Below are 15411 nucleotides of genomic sequence, written 5' to 3'. Positions count from 1 at the left end.
AACTGAACCCTTATGTCAACTATGGACTTCTGTTAACAATAACGGGTCAATATCAGTTCCTCCCTTGTAACAAATGTACCACATGAACAACAGATGTTAATATATACAGGAAACTATTTGGGGAGGTGTAAATATTAAAATTCTGTACTTTTCACTAACCTAAAGCTGTGAGCCTAAAATTGCTGTAAAAATAAAGCCTATTCATTAAAAAAAATATCAGAACTGAAAACCAATCCGGGGAAAAAAGTTTAATTAAGTGTTTGAGTTTACATGAAAGTAGCTTCAACCTTTTTTTAATGCACAGATTAACAAGCTAAAAGTTTATCAACTCTAACAAGAAATGGTTTTTTAATAAAAACACAGAATCCAAAGATTCCGTAGCTCTCTAATGCAGTTACAGGAGAGGTCACGACAAAAATGTCTGCAATCAGTTAGCTGAGCACAGCAAAGTCAAAAGAGCAAGTTTCTTAACCTCTTTGAGCATCATCATCTTCTTCAACTATAAAAAGGACAATAATAGCAACCATGGGAGGACTGAACGAGATGATGTTTACAAAGTGCCTAGCACAATGTCTGGTACATAGCGTATGCTTGGTAAATACTAGCTACCGTATTTTTCATGTTAGTGTTGCATCATGTTCCTAACAGGGCTAACATGATGCATTTAATCAACTTCTGTGCCAGTTAGCTTATTTCTATTTCAAGGCTATGGAATGCATTTGTAAAAAGTGCTCATTTGTAAAAAGTGCCCACTGCACCTCTAACATGGACCCTTAGCTCTTCCAGCTCAGGGAAGGGGGCAGTGCTGTAAGGAATGGTGAAGGGTTTTGACTCATCATGTGGCTCGAGTATTAAGTCTTTCAGAAAGGTGTGTGGGTGAGGCAACCTGAGCTGGGGGTGGGTCCGTAACCCCAGCAGCCAAGGCAATCTTGTGACATATACCCTGACAAACCTGGATTACAGATCTGCAAGAGGGAGGGGGGCTCTGGACAGCAGTTTGGCTTGAAGCCATGAGTTAGCTGACACAGCCCAGTCCCACTCTTGCCAAACAGTTTTAGTCAGCACGAGGCCATGTGTGAGTGAGTCCTACAGCGATTACACAGCAGTGTGCAGAATCGAAAAGCATTCAAGAGCCGAAGGACGCTCATGATGCCGGGCATCAGCAACATAACCCCCTAAATGGGGACAGGAAACAAAACCAGGTCCCTCTGCAAATTCAATCTGTGGTCTGCCCATACCCTCTGGCAGTCTTGAAGGCAGGTTTAGAATTCACTTGGCAACCATGCTATGTAGACTGAATAGAGGGCTAATCTAGCTTGGAACTGATAGGCCTTGGGATAGAAGACCTTAAAGGGGCATACAGAAAATGGAAGGGGGACAAGATGCCGGGGACGGTCTTGAGCAGCGCGGGCCTTCTCATACAACATCCAGGCCTTGGGACACTGATGGTAATGAAGACCAAACGTGAGCATTACAGCAGCCAGGGTAGAATAAAAAGGTCGAGTGCTCCAATCCTAGAGTTAAGTAAGGGCTCAAGGAATGTATTTACCTGGAATGCCATTACGATAAGTACCCTCTAAAAGGCATATATTCTACATTACTATTATTATTAAAGTTATGAGAAAATGTGGGATAGCGGTCCTTTTTAAGTCTTACAAAGTGAAAAACAATTTTATTAAAAAAAAACTTTTTTTTTAATGTTTACTTGTTTTTGAGAGACAGAGAATGAGCAGGGGAGGGGCAGAGAGAGAGAGGGAGACACAGAACCCGAAGCAGGCTCCAGGCTCTGGGCTGCCAGCACAGAGCCTGACACGGGGTCTGAACCCACGAACCGTGAGATCATGACGTGAGCTGAAGTCAGACGTCTAACTGACTGAGCCACCCAGTGCCCCAGTGAAAAACAGTTTTAAAAAATTGCATTATTTATCCATGGCAAATGACTGGCTAGTCAGCTGTGCTAGGCACATATCCTCCAACCTAATCTAGTCTCTTCCTCACCGGTTGATACTTGAAGCATACTTGATAACATGGAAGCAACGTCTCCATTCCAACTCATACCCTCACTGCTCCTAACACCTCATTCCCTATGGTTCCACCTCCCTAACACCAGAACACCCCCAGGATCAACCAAGGGTCCCAACTGCCAGAATTCTCATCCACAAAGTTACCTTTCCCCTAGTCTCCCTGTCTAGTCCCACACTGTACACTTTCTCAAGTTCCTTTGGGCCCATGCAAGAGTACACATCTGTAAGACACAGACTTAGCTTTAACTATTTGCCCACTATCTGACTTTGGTGAATGACTTAAATAGACCCCCAATTTAGCTCATTTGTGAAAATGAGTGTAAGTACTTACCTAACAAGTTTATGGCAAAGATTAATTTATGTAACACACATGAAAACACAGCATCTGGCAGACAGTGACTGCTCAACAGTCATTGGATTTTTTTTTTTTTTTTATCTATCCCTCAAACTCCACATCCTCTGCCCCCACGTCTTATATCCCACTTTCTGGATTCTTCACAGCCTTCCAGCGTTAAGAAATAAGAGAAGAGAGAATCTGAGCTTGTGCGATTGGGATGGCGTGGCTTGCGTGACCCGACATCTTGTCAGAGATTGACTGGTTTACTCGGTCAAATTTGCAAGACTGTAATGAAGTGAATGGGGGGTACGGACTTGAAACGAAAATATTTATTTTTACTCCACCTCATTCCACAAAGGATTTGATGCAGTTCGAAACCAATGTTGACATTGTAAATTTTATCTATAAGCAGTATTTTGAAGTAGGAGGGGAATAAAAAGTAAAATTGTAACATTTGATATTTAAATTTTCCTCTTGTTATTGCCACCTATGACACTATAGTCATTGTAGGTATGCATTTAAATAAAAACAAAGAGATGTTTTTGAGGGAAGGCAACAGTGTGTGTGTGTGTGTGTGTGTGTGTGTGTGTGTGTGTGTGTGTGTGTATGTGTGTGTATGACTGACAGAGACAGAGAGACTGAGGGAGAGAAACACAGAGACAGAATATCCTATATCTTCTCCTTGGACTGTCTGGATTATGTCATAGCAAAAATATAATCAATGACCCTTTTGATCAATGGAACAGGGTGGTGACAGGTACTCTTAATTCATTGTTGTTGGTGATTATTGACAACCGGGTAATGATCATGCTGTACTGTGTCACTCATGCTGAGGGCATTAGCATTCTTTAAAGGTCAAAAACAAATTCTTTTAAAATGCAGAATTTCTTAGAAATCAGGGAAGACTCAGAAAATTTTTTTAACCAGGTTCACACTATAAAGTAGGGAATATGTGAGACAGTCAGGATTTCAGTTCTTTCCCTATGTCTCACATTAAAATGATATTTAATTTTTCCTGATTTAAATTCTTGGCTGTCAAATAAACTGCGTGGCGAAATTCTTCCAATGGGTGAATGAAAAAGGGATTCTGAAAGCTATTTATGTCTCTAGGAGGCCCAGGCAGAAAGTAAGCACAAACCCAAGGCAAATGTGTACCAAATCAAAGCAAAATTATACTTACTCTGTGACACTCTTACTAGCTCAGTCACACTAAAAACACCTGATGTGACAAAACTGTCCTGGAAGCCCAAATGTCCTGGGGAAACAAAAACAAAAGAAACAGTGTCATAAATAGAAGACATTTGACAAGAGAATTCTAAATATTAGTTTCATTGTGATTAAAAAAGGCAAGGTCTAATTTCATATTCTGCTCTACTTAGAGTTTACGTGGGAGGGTACAGTCACTTCGTTATATAGATGGTTTTTTGGTTTGAATCTGGGGGTCATGGAAAGCTATGACACAACTGGGTGATTTTTGAAATGGTCAAAAAAAAAAAAAAAAACAACAGGAAATCTGAAACAAAAGAAGATTTAAAATAAATGGTTACCTTGGCTGATCTCTGAGACCTTCACAGCTGGGATGAAAACAGCCTACCTATGAATCAGCCAGGATACCTAAGTTCCATACCAGTTTTTAAACATTATTCTCTAAAGAAACATCTGATCAGCATTAGCTATCCATTCATTCAAATCAAATAAGATTTAAGGATGTTCTCTTCATTTTTAGAGGCACCACAGGGTGAATCTTTAAAAAGCCATTGTAGAAAAAGCAAACCCCAACCCTTGAGACGTGAAAACAAAGACTTCTGAGCACAAACAAAAGAGTTTTTTCATGAGTGGGTGGGTTGAGTTTTTTTTTTTTTTTAGAAAAGATAATAAATCAATGGTTCGAAATGGCAATCTTTGAATTTGCATCTGTTTTATTTTTGCTGGATATAATTAATTCCTTTAACATATCTATTACATCTCTTATCAACTGCTTATTTATTTTTATGGTGCATTTAGGAATATAAAACTTATAAATAGCAAGGAATCCATAATTTATGATATGTTGTTTCTTTCTCTGCCTCTCAAGTTTTCTGATTTGGAGTCTCACATAGGTAAAATCTAGCTGAGATCTGTCTATAGGGTTAGCATAATCACCTGCTTTAAAATTAGGGCCAAACGAGAAGTTGGCCAAAGGGATTTTGAAAAACTTTCCTTTATATTAGAAACATACCTTAAGAAATACAACATAAGAAACACTGAATACATAACAGTCCATATATAAGATTTACTGATAAAAAATAGATTTTACCCACTACTAAGCAGAAGCAAATTTACCTGTGGTATGGTTTATACACCAATAAATTCATTAAATGTCACACACATAAACACATGCAACAAATCACTATGTTTGGAGAATTATAAAGGTATGTACAAATTATTCTTTTTCTTTTGGTTGCATTAGAATTAGAAAGATATTTTTGTTTTTGCTGAGTTTAAAATTTTTTTCAGTTAATTTTTGTATCAAACATAATCTATGATATTTCAGATAAAACAGCTCTAATTTTTAGAATGTGCAGTAGCTACATACAAATTGTGTTTTAAAGTAAATGGGCAAACTTTCACTTGAAGATGTGCTTAAGAAATTTCAACTCTCAAAACAACTCCCACCCAGGTCTTTGATTGACTTTTATTTGGTAAGCACCTGAGGTGTTGTCTCTTGGATTAAGATAATTGAGAAGTAAAAATAAGCAAATAAGTCAAAATTCTCTAAACTGGTCTTGGCAAAACAGACTATAACATCTCTTTCTATTGTGACAACATTGACATTGCATTAACCCCACGGACTCTAACAAAGGGAATCCAACCATAATGTACATTAAGTTTGACTTAAAACACATCTAACAAGGACAAGGAAATGCATAGTTGAATGGGAAACTCTGGGTTGATTTCCAACTCTTGTTTATCTCTGCCTGTGTCTCTTGCTTGCAGGCTGATTCTTGTCTCAGTTCCAACCTTTGGAATTCTTTAAGGACAACTCAACAAGAATTTCTGTACAGAGTGAATGCGAACACGTGTACTTCAATCCTGCCACCAAAAAAGCAAGCACTATATTTTGAAAACTAAGTTTACTTGGGTGCAAGGACTTGGGAGGGAGAAACACCTGTGCTCATTCAAACTATCATCTCTTGATGGCCCCTTTTCTTTTGTAAGGTCACCTCTTAGATGCGGTGCTCCCCGGGGTTTGTGCTCAAAAGGTGTATTCCTAAGCTAGTTCCTCTATTTCCATGATACCAGTCACCAGTCTTGACTGGGATGTTTCTAAGAACTAGAATAATTTTTGTTTCATTCACCACTGTATTTAATGCCTGGGACAAAGCAGTTAGTAAGTGAGTATTTGTTCAATGAGTGGATGAACGACTCTGTCAGCCAATGACTCTCAAATCTTGGCCGTTTACCAAGATCTCTCTCAAAATGTTTATTGGATATTTAAACCCAGATAGCCTACAGGTATCCTCAAACCCAACATGTCCAAAGTCGAGCTCATTTTCTTCTCCCCCCAAAATCTGTTCTGACTCTATGGAATTTCCTCCTTTAGTGGACCATCTACCACCATCACGCTTTCTATGTTTTGGGGCCATTCCTAACTCTTGCTTCTTATAAAACCCACATCCAACTACTCCTCACTGATTCCACGCTTTACCATTTCTTGACTCCAAGTACATCTCCCATTTCCACTCCCTCCATGACTGGCCCAGACATTTCCCGATTCTCACCAGACAGAGGGGGCAGCCTCCTAACTATGTTTTCTATTACCAGTCTTGGTTTCTCCTTAGTCCATTGTCCACTCTGCAGCTAGAGCTGTCCCTCACAGGCAAATCTGAAGGCTCATTTATTTATTCCACAAATATTTTGGGGGCACCTACTGTGATCCAGGCATTGTGCTAGGGGTTCTAGATACAGTCCCTACATCCAGGGAGTTTATAGTCTAAGATTAGAGACAGCTGAACACATAAAACAAATGAATAAATTTAAAAATTATAAATGGTACAAATGAAATGAAGAAAACAATTAGGAAACACTTTAGAAACGGTGGTCAGACAAGGTGTCTCTTAAGAGCTGACATCTGAAAAATACTAAACAGAAAGTCATGAAAAGATGGGGAAAGAGCTCTTCAGGCAGAAGGATTAGTAATTTGCAAAGGCCCTGGGGTAAGAAAGAATGAGATGCTGGGTAATCTGAGATAAATCCAATGCGTTCAGAGCTCACTGCCCTGTCAGAAATCTTGCGAGAGCCCCACAGAGAACTCAGGGCACAGTATAAATTCCATCATATGGCATACCACTCTTGACATAGCATCTCTTTTCCTCTCTAGGTTCATTTTTTAAAAAATCTCTTCTCTCTCTCTCTTCTAGCCCTACCCCCTTGGGCCTAAGGGAATGCCTTTTCTACCATGGCCCTGGTTCACTCCTCTCCCCACACTGTTCCCTCTTCCCAGACTGTCTGTCCTTCCTACTCTTTGCCTGGCCAACCTCCCACTTGTCCTTTAGGACTCAGCTTTATTGTCGTTCTATGAAAAGCCTATGTCGTTCTATGAAAAGGTTCTCCGCTCACCTGCACTGCTGGCAAAGACTCCTTTTCTCTTTTCTCAATATTGACCAGGTCTGCAGAGTATGGCTCTCATCTAGGAGCTAGCCCACTGAACTGTCATTTTGTCTTTTTCTCATATTAGGCTGTGAGCCCTGTGAGAAAGAGCATCTTCTGTGTCTCCAGGCCCCCCAGGTCCCTAACACAGTGCATGGTCGGCATTAAGCACTCCAGAGGTGCCTCTGAGGGAAAACAACTCAATTTGGGCTTGAGGATGTTTATTTTCCTTTTTATAGAATGTTGACAGAACTTATTTCTGTCTCTTTCTCTCTCTCATCTCTAGCAATACAGTTTGAACTAAGTTGGAGCTACTGTACATCTGAAAACTGTTAAAATGAAAAATCCAAACCATCCCTCCAGACTAAGGAGGACAAGGATGGAGGAGACCATCCATGTAGGGTGGAGCTTCCAATCAAGAAGGTGTCATCAGGTCCTCTGCTGAGAAATGCCTGGGGGTTGTCCTAGTGTGATTGTGGTCCCTATTTTGGGGGGACTGAGTTAAACTAGAGTGTTAAAGGGCAGCATGATTTAATGGACATAAGCCCCGCCCCCAAAAGAGTCTAATCCCAAGCTTCAACTAGAATCTCGTGCGATCCTGATAAAGTTGCCACAAAAATCACAACAGGATCCTCCTTGTCCTCTCAGCAACCTGCTCCCTCAGGCTTATTTTAGTAGAATGTGTATAATTTAGAAGGCGAACTATATGTGGATGTATAATAATCAGAAAAAATAAAATAAAAAGTAGAATGATTGTACAAGCCCTGATGTGACCATCTTGTCTATAAAGGGTCCCTGGGGAAAGGTCTCTGTAAACATTCCATGGAACATGGAGGGACTATGAAACTGGTTTTGTTCCTTCACCAATTATTTGGAAACCCGCTGGTGAACTCTAGAGGAAGACAGCAACGAGAAATGAAACCTAAGAAATGATGGAAAAAGTGACACGTCTAATGTAATTACTAAGCAAACCTGAGCAGATTAATATTTCGTTCTCACTAACACAAACCAAGTCGTAAAAATGACTTGCAGGGAAATAACACTAATCTGGGTGTTCTACTTTATTGCCAGATGAGAGAAAAATGGAAAAGAAAATAAAAAGGTCAATTCCAGTAATTCCAACCTTCAACATTCACATGAAAAGATCCTCAGTTGGAAAGCTGATTAAACATCCCTGAAAGGTCCCAAGATTTACATTTTGAATACAGCCTCTCAGAAATGAGCGCAAAACATACTTTTGTTAAATATGTCTTAGCTGAAAACCTGAATTTTGCAGTGATCTCCTCCAATCCTGAACTACTGCTCAGAAGCAACCGTATTGTAGCTTCAGAGGAGGAGCAGAATCTTTTTCATTTTATAGGAAATGGCCAAAAAAGTTCATTCACTGAAGTCTTGTTCAGTGAATTCCCAATTAGAGTACAGATTTCAATACCTTGGAGTCAGCCATACTCACAGTGGGGAGATGAGGCTTTCTAAGAGAGGCAGAAATATAAAAAGCTAAATTCTTTTATGGGTGGTTAGGAAAAGCAGTTCTCTTTGCCTCGATGATATCAGCAGTTATTAGGGAAAAATGCCATAGTATGGGGACCAAATCTCATCTCATGAAGGGACTGAACATCTATCTACCTTTTAACAGGCAGGGAAGGAAGCAAGTTCGATTTGCAGAGACAGGTGACCTTGCAGAACTGTTCAGAGGTCGAGGGGAAGAAACAGCTGGGGACAAACCATCCAGAGGGTTGGCCTTGAAAGGAAATTTGAATGTCCATGAAGCAGAGGATATATCTGAGGAAGAAAGTTTACACACTAGATGGTATTTCTGTTTGTCTTGTTAAGCAAAGGGCTCTCAGCTCTGAATCATCAAATCTCATCTGGCTAATTAGGATGCAAACTGCAATACACAGGTCGTTTCATCAAAAAGAATGCCTCTCTATTCTATTCTCCCCTTGGTAAATAAGGTTCCATCACTAGGAAAAGATAAGCCAAGGACCGGGCTTTTCCACATTTGTGCGTCTAGGCTCCTCAAAAGGAAAAGGGTTCCCCTTGTTCTCATGCATTTATCTTGTGAAAGTATTAGAGATGACAGACCCTGACTACATCCTGCGGACACTGCTCTCACAGAAGTTACACGCTCGTCCTCTAAAGAAAAGTCTACCTTCACGACTTAATGTCTCCTTGCATAACCTCCCCACTGGCCTATGAGCCACCTACGGAAAGGGAACGTGGCTCTTACACTTTCCCCATTCCCTACAGTCGGGGCACTTCACATGTGCTCAGCCAACACTGTTGAGGAGAACTTCTACCTTACCTGTCTCACGTCATAGCCTATTTCTACCTTACATGAGAGTTACTTGTTTATCTGCCTTAGCTCCACACTGGTACAAAAAACCCAGCAAGGCAGGATTGTAGGTTGTGATTGTACATTGTCCACAGAGCCCAGCACAGTCACTTGGTCTAGGTGTGCAAGAAATATTCATTTACTGATCCAGATGAGCGACTCGAGGTACTCTGACTTAGTAGCCCTCTAAAGCACAGTGCAAATTATTCTTGGCTCACCTCCAGGGACACCTTACTTCTGTCCTCTTGATTTGGAGTATCTGAATGTTTATTTATTTTTGAGAGAGAGAGAGACAGTGTGTGAGCAGGGGAGGGGCAGAGAGAGGGAGACACAGAATCCGAAGCAGGCTCCAGCCTCTGAGCTGTCAGCACAGAGCCCGACGCGGGGCTTGAACTGAACAATGGTGAGATCATGACCTGAACCGAAGTCGGACGCTCAACTGACTGAGCCACCCAGGCTCCCCAAGATTTGGAATATCTTAGAAAACAGCGTTTAAAATATTTTTTTAATGTTTTTATTTATTTTTGAGAGAGACAGAGCTAGAGAGAGAGAGAGAGGCACAGAGAGAGGGAGGCAGAGGATCCGAAGCGAGCTCTGTCCTTAGAGCAGAGAGCCTGATGTGGGGCTTGAACTCACCAACCAGAAAACAGGTGTTTAAAAGATGGGGTGTCCAGTAAGCCCAAATTCTAAACTTTGGGTCTCATTTTTGACTATACATTGACGACTTAAATTATTCTGCCATTCATGGATAACACTTGAGATATTATTTATTTTTAGAATAATTCCTAATATTACGACAAATGCCAAAAATTCAGACATCTACTAAAAAGAATGCAGTAGTAATAAAAATATATAGATGTTCTGTTTGTGTGATTAATCTTTACAATGGTGGAGATTTCACTCAGTAGTCTGCTTACAGTAAACATGAAAAGAATGACATAGGTTGTTGGACCGGCAATGAGACCATAATACTTCTATGTCTAGAAAGTTGTGTCTGAGAATGTGTAAGACAAAGAAATAACATTTCTTTGTGTTTTGAGAATCTCAGATGAAAAGGGTTGTTATAAATGCATTTGGATATGTCATGATTGTCATTTTGGTTTATCACAACACAGCAAGGAACTGTCTCTAGTATGGGAATAACGTAGTCTTAGCTGAAAAGGAGAGTGAGACAAGATAAGGTTTTAGAAGTATGGGTCGTGGGACTTATGTACTGTTGATTCCTTTTTTTGTTGCCCCAAATTTCCCTGCCCTGCTCAGGTACTATTATCTAATTATTATTTGATAAAAACACAACACCAATCTGTGTTTTTAATTTGTTTGTTCTGCCATATCCATAAAGTCAATATTTGGTTTACCGCTTTCATTCATCAAATATGTACCGGATGTCTATTATGTGTCAAGCACAGTCCTAGGCCCTGGGGATTCAAGAAGAAACACCACAAGGTCTTTACTATTGGGGGTTGATGGGCAGGGGGGGATATGCTCCTAGCTAAGAAACATGTTTACACCAAGATTTCACTAATGTATTTACCCAAAATTGGGTCTTTTTAGGGGTGCCTGGGTAACTCAGATGGTTGAATGTTGAACTCTTGATTTTCGGCTCAGGTCATGATGTCAGGGATAGAGCCCCACATTGGGCTCTGTGCTGAGCATGGAGCCTGCTTGAGATTCTCTCTCTCTCTATCTTCCTTTCCCTCTGCCCCTCTCCCCGGCTTGTGCTCTCTCTCTCTCTCTCTCTCTCTCAATAAAAAAAAAAAAAAATACCATATGATTTCACTCATATGCAGAATTTAAGAAACAAAAACCGATGAACATGAGGAAAGGAATGAAAAATAAAAACAGGGAGGGAGGCAGACCATAAGAGACTCTTAAATACAGAGAACAAACTGAGGGTTGCTGGAGGGGAGGCAGGTGGGGGGATAGGCTACGTGGGTGCTGGGCATTAAGGAGGGCACTTTTTGGGATGAGCACTGGGTGCTATATGGAAGTGGTGAACCACTGGGTTCTACTCCTGAAACCGATACTACACTGTATGTTAAATAACTTGAATTTAAATAAATAAATGTAAGTAAATAAATAACCAAATAAATAAGCGTATAACCATATAAACAAACAAACAAACAAACAAAATGGGGTCTTTTTATAAGACCTTTCTAGGAAAGGCTATAGCAAAGACTCTTGCAATGTCCTGTGTCAAGCCTGCTGGTTGTCCATACATATCCTTGGCTGACAGTTACAGACCATAGTTCTCAGCGTCTTTTACAGTCAGAAGTGGCCACTACTTGGAAAGTCAATGGAAGTGATACAATCAACTCCTACCCAACCTGTCTGAAAAGAAATTCCTGCCCTGGACACTCTTTCTTCTTCTTTTTATGAGCCAGAGCAGCGTCAACCATGAAGACAAAGACAGTGCCCACGGGAGGGCAGCGCAGTAAGGCAGAGGGAGCGAAGAAGCATGGGACCCTGAATGACAGTGTGAGGTAGAACCACCCTGCCCACTCAGCCTGCTCACCTGGAAGAGTTGACAAAAAGAAAAAGAGGGGCGCCTGGGGGTGCTCAGTCGGTTGAGCGTCCGACTCTTGATTTTGGCCCAGGTCATGATCCCAGGGTTGTGGGATCAAGCCCCACATGGGGCTCTGTGCTGAGTATGGAACCAACCTGCTTAAGATTCTCTCTCTCTCCCTTTCATTCAGGGCACCTGGGTGGCTCAGTCAGTTTAAGCTCTTGATTTCAGCTCAGGTCATGATCTCGCGCTTCATGAGTTCGAGCCCCACATTGGGCTCTGCACTGACAGTGCGGGGCCTGCTTGGGGTCCTCTCCCTCTTTTTCTCTCTGCCCCTCCCCTGCTTGCTCTCTCTCTGTCTCAAAATAAATAAATAAACTTTAAACAAATAGATTCTCTCTCTCTCCCGCTGCCCCTCTCCCTGGCTCACGTGCTTTCTGTCTCTCAAAAAATAAAAAAAAAAAATTTAAAGTAAATTTAAAAAAAAGAAAAAGAGATTTTAGTGTACTTAAACCACTGTATTTTTTTTCTCTTTGTTATAGCAGCCTACTACTTACCTTAACCAACAAATGCCAACCTTTCCCTTTAGAATCTAAAGTGTTGCAAATTAGCAGCCCACAGGCCAATTCTGGTCTGCCGACAGATTTTGCTTGGCTAGCACAGTACTAATTTTTTTTCTTTTTTCTTTCTTTCTTTCTTTTTTTTTTTTTACATACGGATGTTTTTAAACTGGGCATGAGCTTACAAATGTACCACACTCCCCAATACTCTTTATTGTATTTCATTTATTTAATGATCTGTAAGGCCCCTGTAGGCACATAAATTTGTGATGCCTGTTAGGCATTTTCTCTCCACGTTAATCTGCTAGCACAGTAAGGAGAGAATGGATGGATGGTTGGTGTCTTTTGTCTGATGATTAAAAAAAAAAAAAAAAGCCCATCAGTTTTTCATGATTTCTTTGAGAATTAAGTTTAGACTCCTTTGCTAGGTATTTAAAGCCCTTCAAAATCTGTCCTGCGGTACACCTTTCCAGTGTTTAAGATATATTTCCAATACTACCCAAATATATGCTCTCTATGTGGCAAGCCAAGATATCCCACCTGCTGTTCTCCAAATTTTGATATGTTCTATCCTTCACGTTGGAATTCATCTCAGTGCTTCCCAAAATGTGTGATGTGCAACAGTCTCCCCAAATCCTCCACCAGAAGCAAATAAGCACAATGATACACATATACGTAAAATGAAGATTTCCATAGTAAAATAAACTCAGGAAACACAATCATACCCACCCTTGGAGAATGACAACAAATATTCACATGTTAAAGCCTCTGAGAGTTCCTGCAATAAATAGTGTTTCTTAGTATTACTTAACTCCCTATTTCTCGACTAACTTGACAAGGATACCATTTATTTTTGGCAAATGTTGTTCTTCAGCTAGATTGTTCTCCTTTTCCCATTTCCCCCACTTGGTTTAGGTATTGATGCGCTGAGGGAAAAGTAGAATCTGAGCTCTTCAAGCAAATTCACACTTTAATTCAAGGCCACAGGACATGCCACATCTTTACTCCCAATCATTTTAACATACCTACATTAGGAAAGTGGATCCAGTCAGTGACAGGTGTTGTAAGGTAGGCTGCTTATCTGAAAATTTATTCCCAGAACGTCTCAAGATCATATTAATTTTCATCAAAAGTATAGCTTTCCTTTATCTGGTATTTATGTGTTTGGCCCCCTGCTAGGCAACTTAGACATATTAGCTCCAATTCCTGCTGCAACTCTGTGTAGTTGGCAGTAGTCTGATTTTATAAAAAAAAGGAAGCTTATGCTCAGCGAGGTTAAGTGACTTGCTGAAGGTCACACAGCTAGTGGCAGAATTTAGGATTAGAACACAGGTTCCTTTAGTTCTCTTTATATAATAAATGTTATTGCTTTTTAATCCATCATAAATAATACCGGAGACTTGATTATCCAGTCTAACCCAAAGGCCTTATCATATCTTTTCACCAATTCCTGCACTTAATAAGGGAAGTGTAGTATTTCATTAAATTAAATTTGACTGCTCAATGACTTCACATAAAGAGGTTTTATGAGTTTGAGTTACAGGATTAAGCACTTAATTAAAGAACGATGTCTAACAGCAAAACATCTAAATAAAAAGTGAAAAATGATTTTTACTTATTTGCATTTTGGAAATACTGAATGCATGACAAGGTGGAATGAACTAGAAGCAAAGATATTCTAAAGATCGTCTAGTAACAGAGCAATCATCATTGCATTGTAACAAAGATAAGTTTGCCTTCCCATAACTTCTCCTCTTTACCTCAATTTTATCCTCTGGAACAGGCCAGAATAAATCTAATTTCTCTTCTACTTTGCTACCCTTCAAGTATTTGAAGATAGTCCCTCAGCCTCTAATTTTCTCTCCTCAAGGCTAAATATCCTTTCTTTCATTTTCTTGTCAGGTCAACAGACTAATTTCCTCATTGTCCCTAAACATTTGGAATCATACATTTACAGGGCCTGTTATAAGCAGAAATAAATACTTTGCAAGTGGACCCAACAAATTAGTTGCATATAAGAACACAGAAAACACTTGCTTTACAGAGTATTTTTTTAAGCACCATAAAAAAATTTAAAGAAAAGAAAAAAAATGTTTGCTTCATGTAAGTAAAAGTAAATTCCTAAGTATAATAAGCATTATAAAATTAGTATTTTATAAATATTTTTAAATTATGTTGTTGTTTTTAATGTACTTAGAGGTACTTTTTAAAAGTATTTTTTAATTAACCTGGTGTTGAACTAACAGGGGTTTTTAAGCAACTTTATTGTTCTGATGTTCTGAATCAACGTTTTCTCCAAACTTGGACAGTAATACCTGGTAATCTACAAATGGATCAAACTATTTGTAATAGCTTCAGTTTCTGTTTATGAACTCATACATATACTGGAGGAAAAATAAGGAAATTTATTCCCTGAATACATGAGAAACTGATTACCTTAACTGAAACAGACATGAAACTCGATCACCCGAAGGCTACCCCGGTTTATGGATGTAAAACAGCGAAAAAACCTTAATGTGCATTGTCCTGTTCTTCGTTTTTAGGTTTAATTCACACGGCTGTGAAACATTACAGAGAGCCCTGCTTGCTAAACCACCTGAGGACACACGCAATGACAAGGAAAGAAGATGACCAGGGGCCATGTGCTAATTTTAAGACACTCAACACTGATTTTGGTTCACCAAGCGTGGAAAGAAAATCATTGATGAGTTGAAGCGATAGATTTTAAAAGAATCCTTGCAATTACTTGTCCAAGAGTACAAGAAGAAAAAGAAAATTACAAACAGGTAGATGTAGTTTTCCAAATATATAATAAAATTAGTTAATGTTTACAACCACAAAATACAAAGAGCTTTCATGTTTTTAAAAGTCACTCGTTTCATGCAATTCTTGCCCGCTTACCCGCAATTACTTAATTACTGATGCCATAATTCACAGCGTTTATTAAATTATAGACTCTATATTATACATTTCTGCAGGTACTACAGCATGCCACAAATCGTGTGGGCCACTATACTTTG

At 39.6% G+C, this 15411-nt stretch overlaps 1 protein-coding gene across 6 annotated transcripts in view; it reads right to left on the bottom strand.

Annotated features, from left to right (window-relative positions):
* The window catches only part of NFIA (nuclear factor I A), a 579301-nt gene that overhangs the window by 126964 nt on the left and 436926 nt on the right, over positions 1-15411 (bottom strand). For all 6 annotated transcript variants that reach the window (XM_040470429.1, XM_040470427.1, XM_040470426.1 and 3 more), the window contains exon 4: positions 3542-3616. In XM_040470429.1, the coding sequence (XP_040326363.1) occupies positions 3542-3616 (75 nt within the window). The remainder of the gene's footprint in view (positions 1-3541; positions 3617-15411) is intronic.

Source organism: Herpailurus yagouaroundi, unplaced genomic scaffold (assembly GCF_014898765.1).
Source record: "Herpailurus yagouaroundi ecotype Mexico unplaced genomic scaffold, PumYag 77, whole genome shotgun sequence".
Taxonomy (NCBI): Eukaryota; Metazoa; Chordata; class Mammalia; order Carnivora; family Felidae; genus Herpailurus; species Herpailurus yagouaroundi.
Note: the sequence above shows the minus strand (reverse complement) of the source record. Positions and strands in the feature narration are given on the sequence as shown.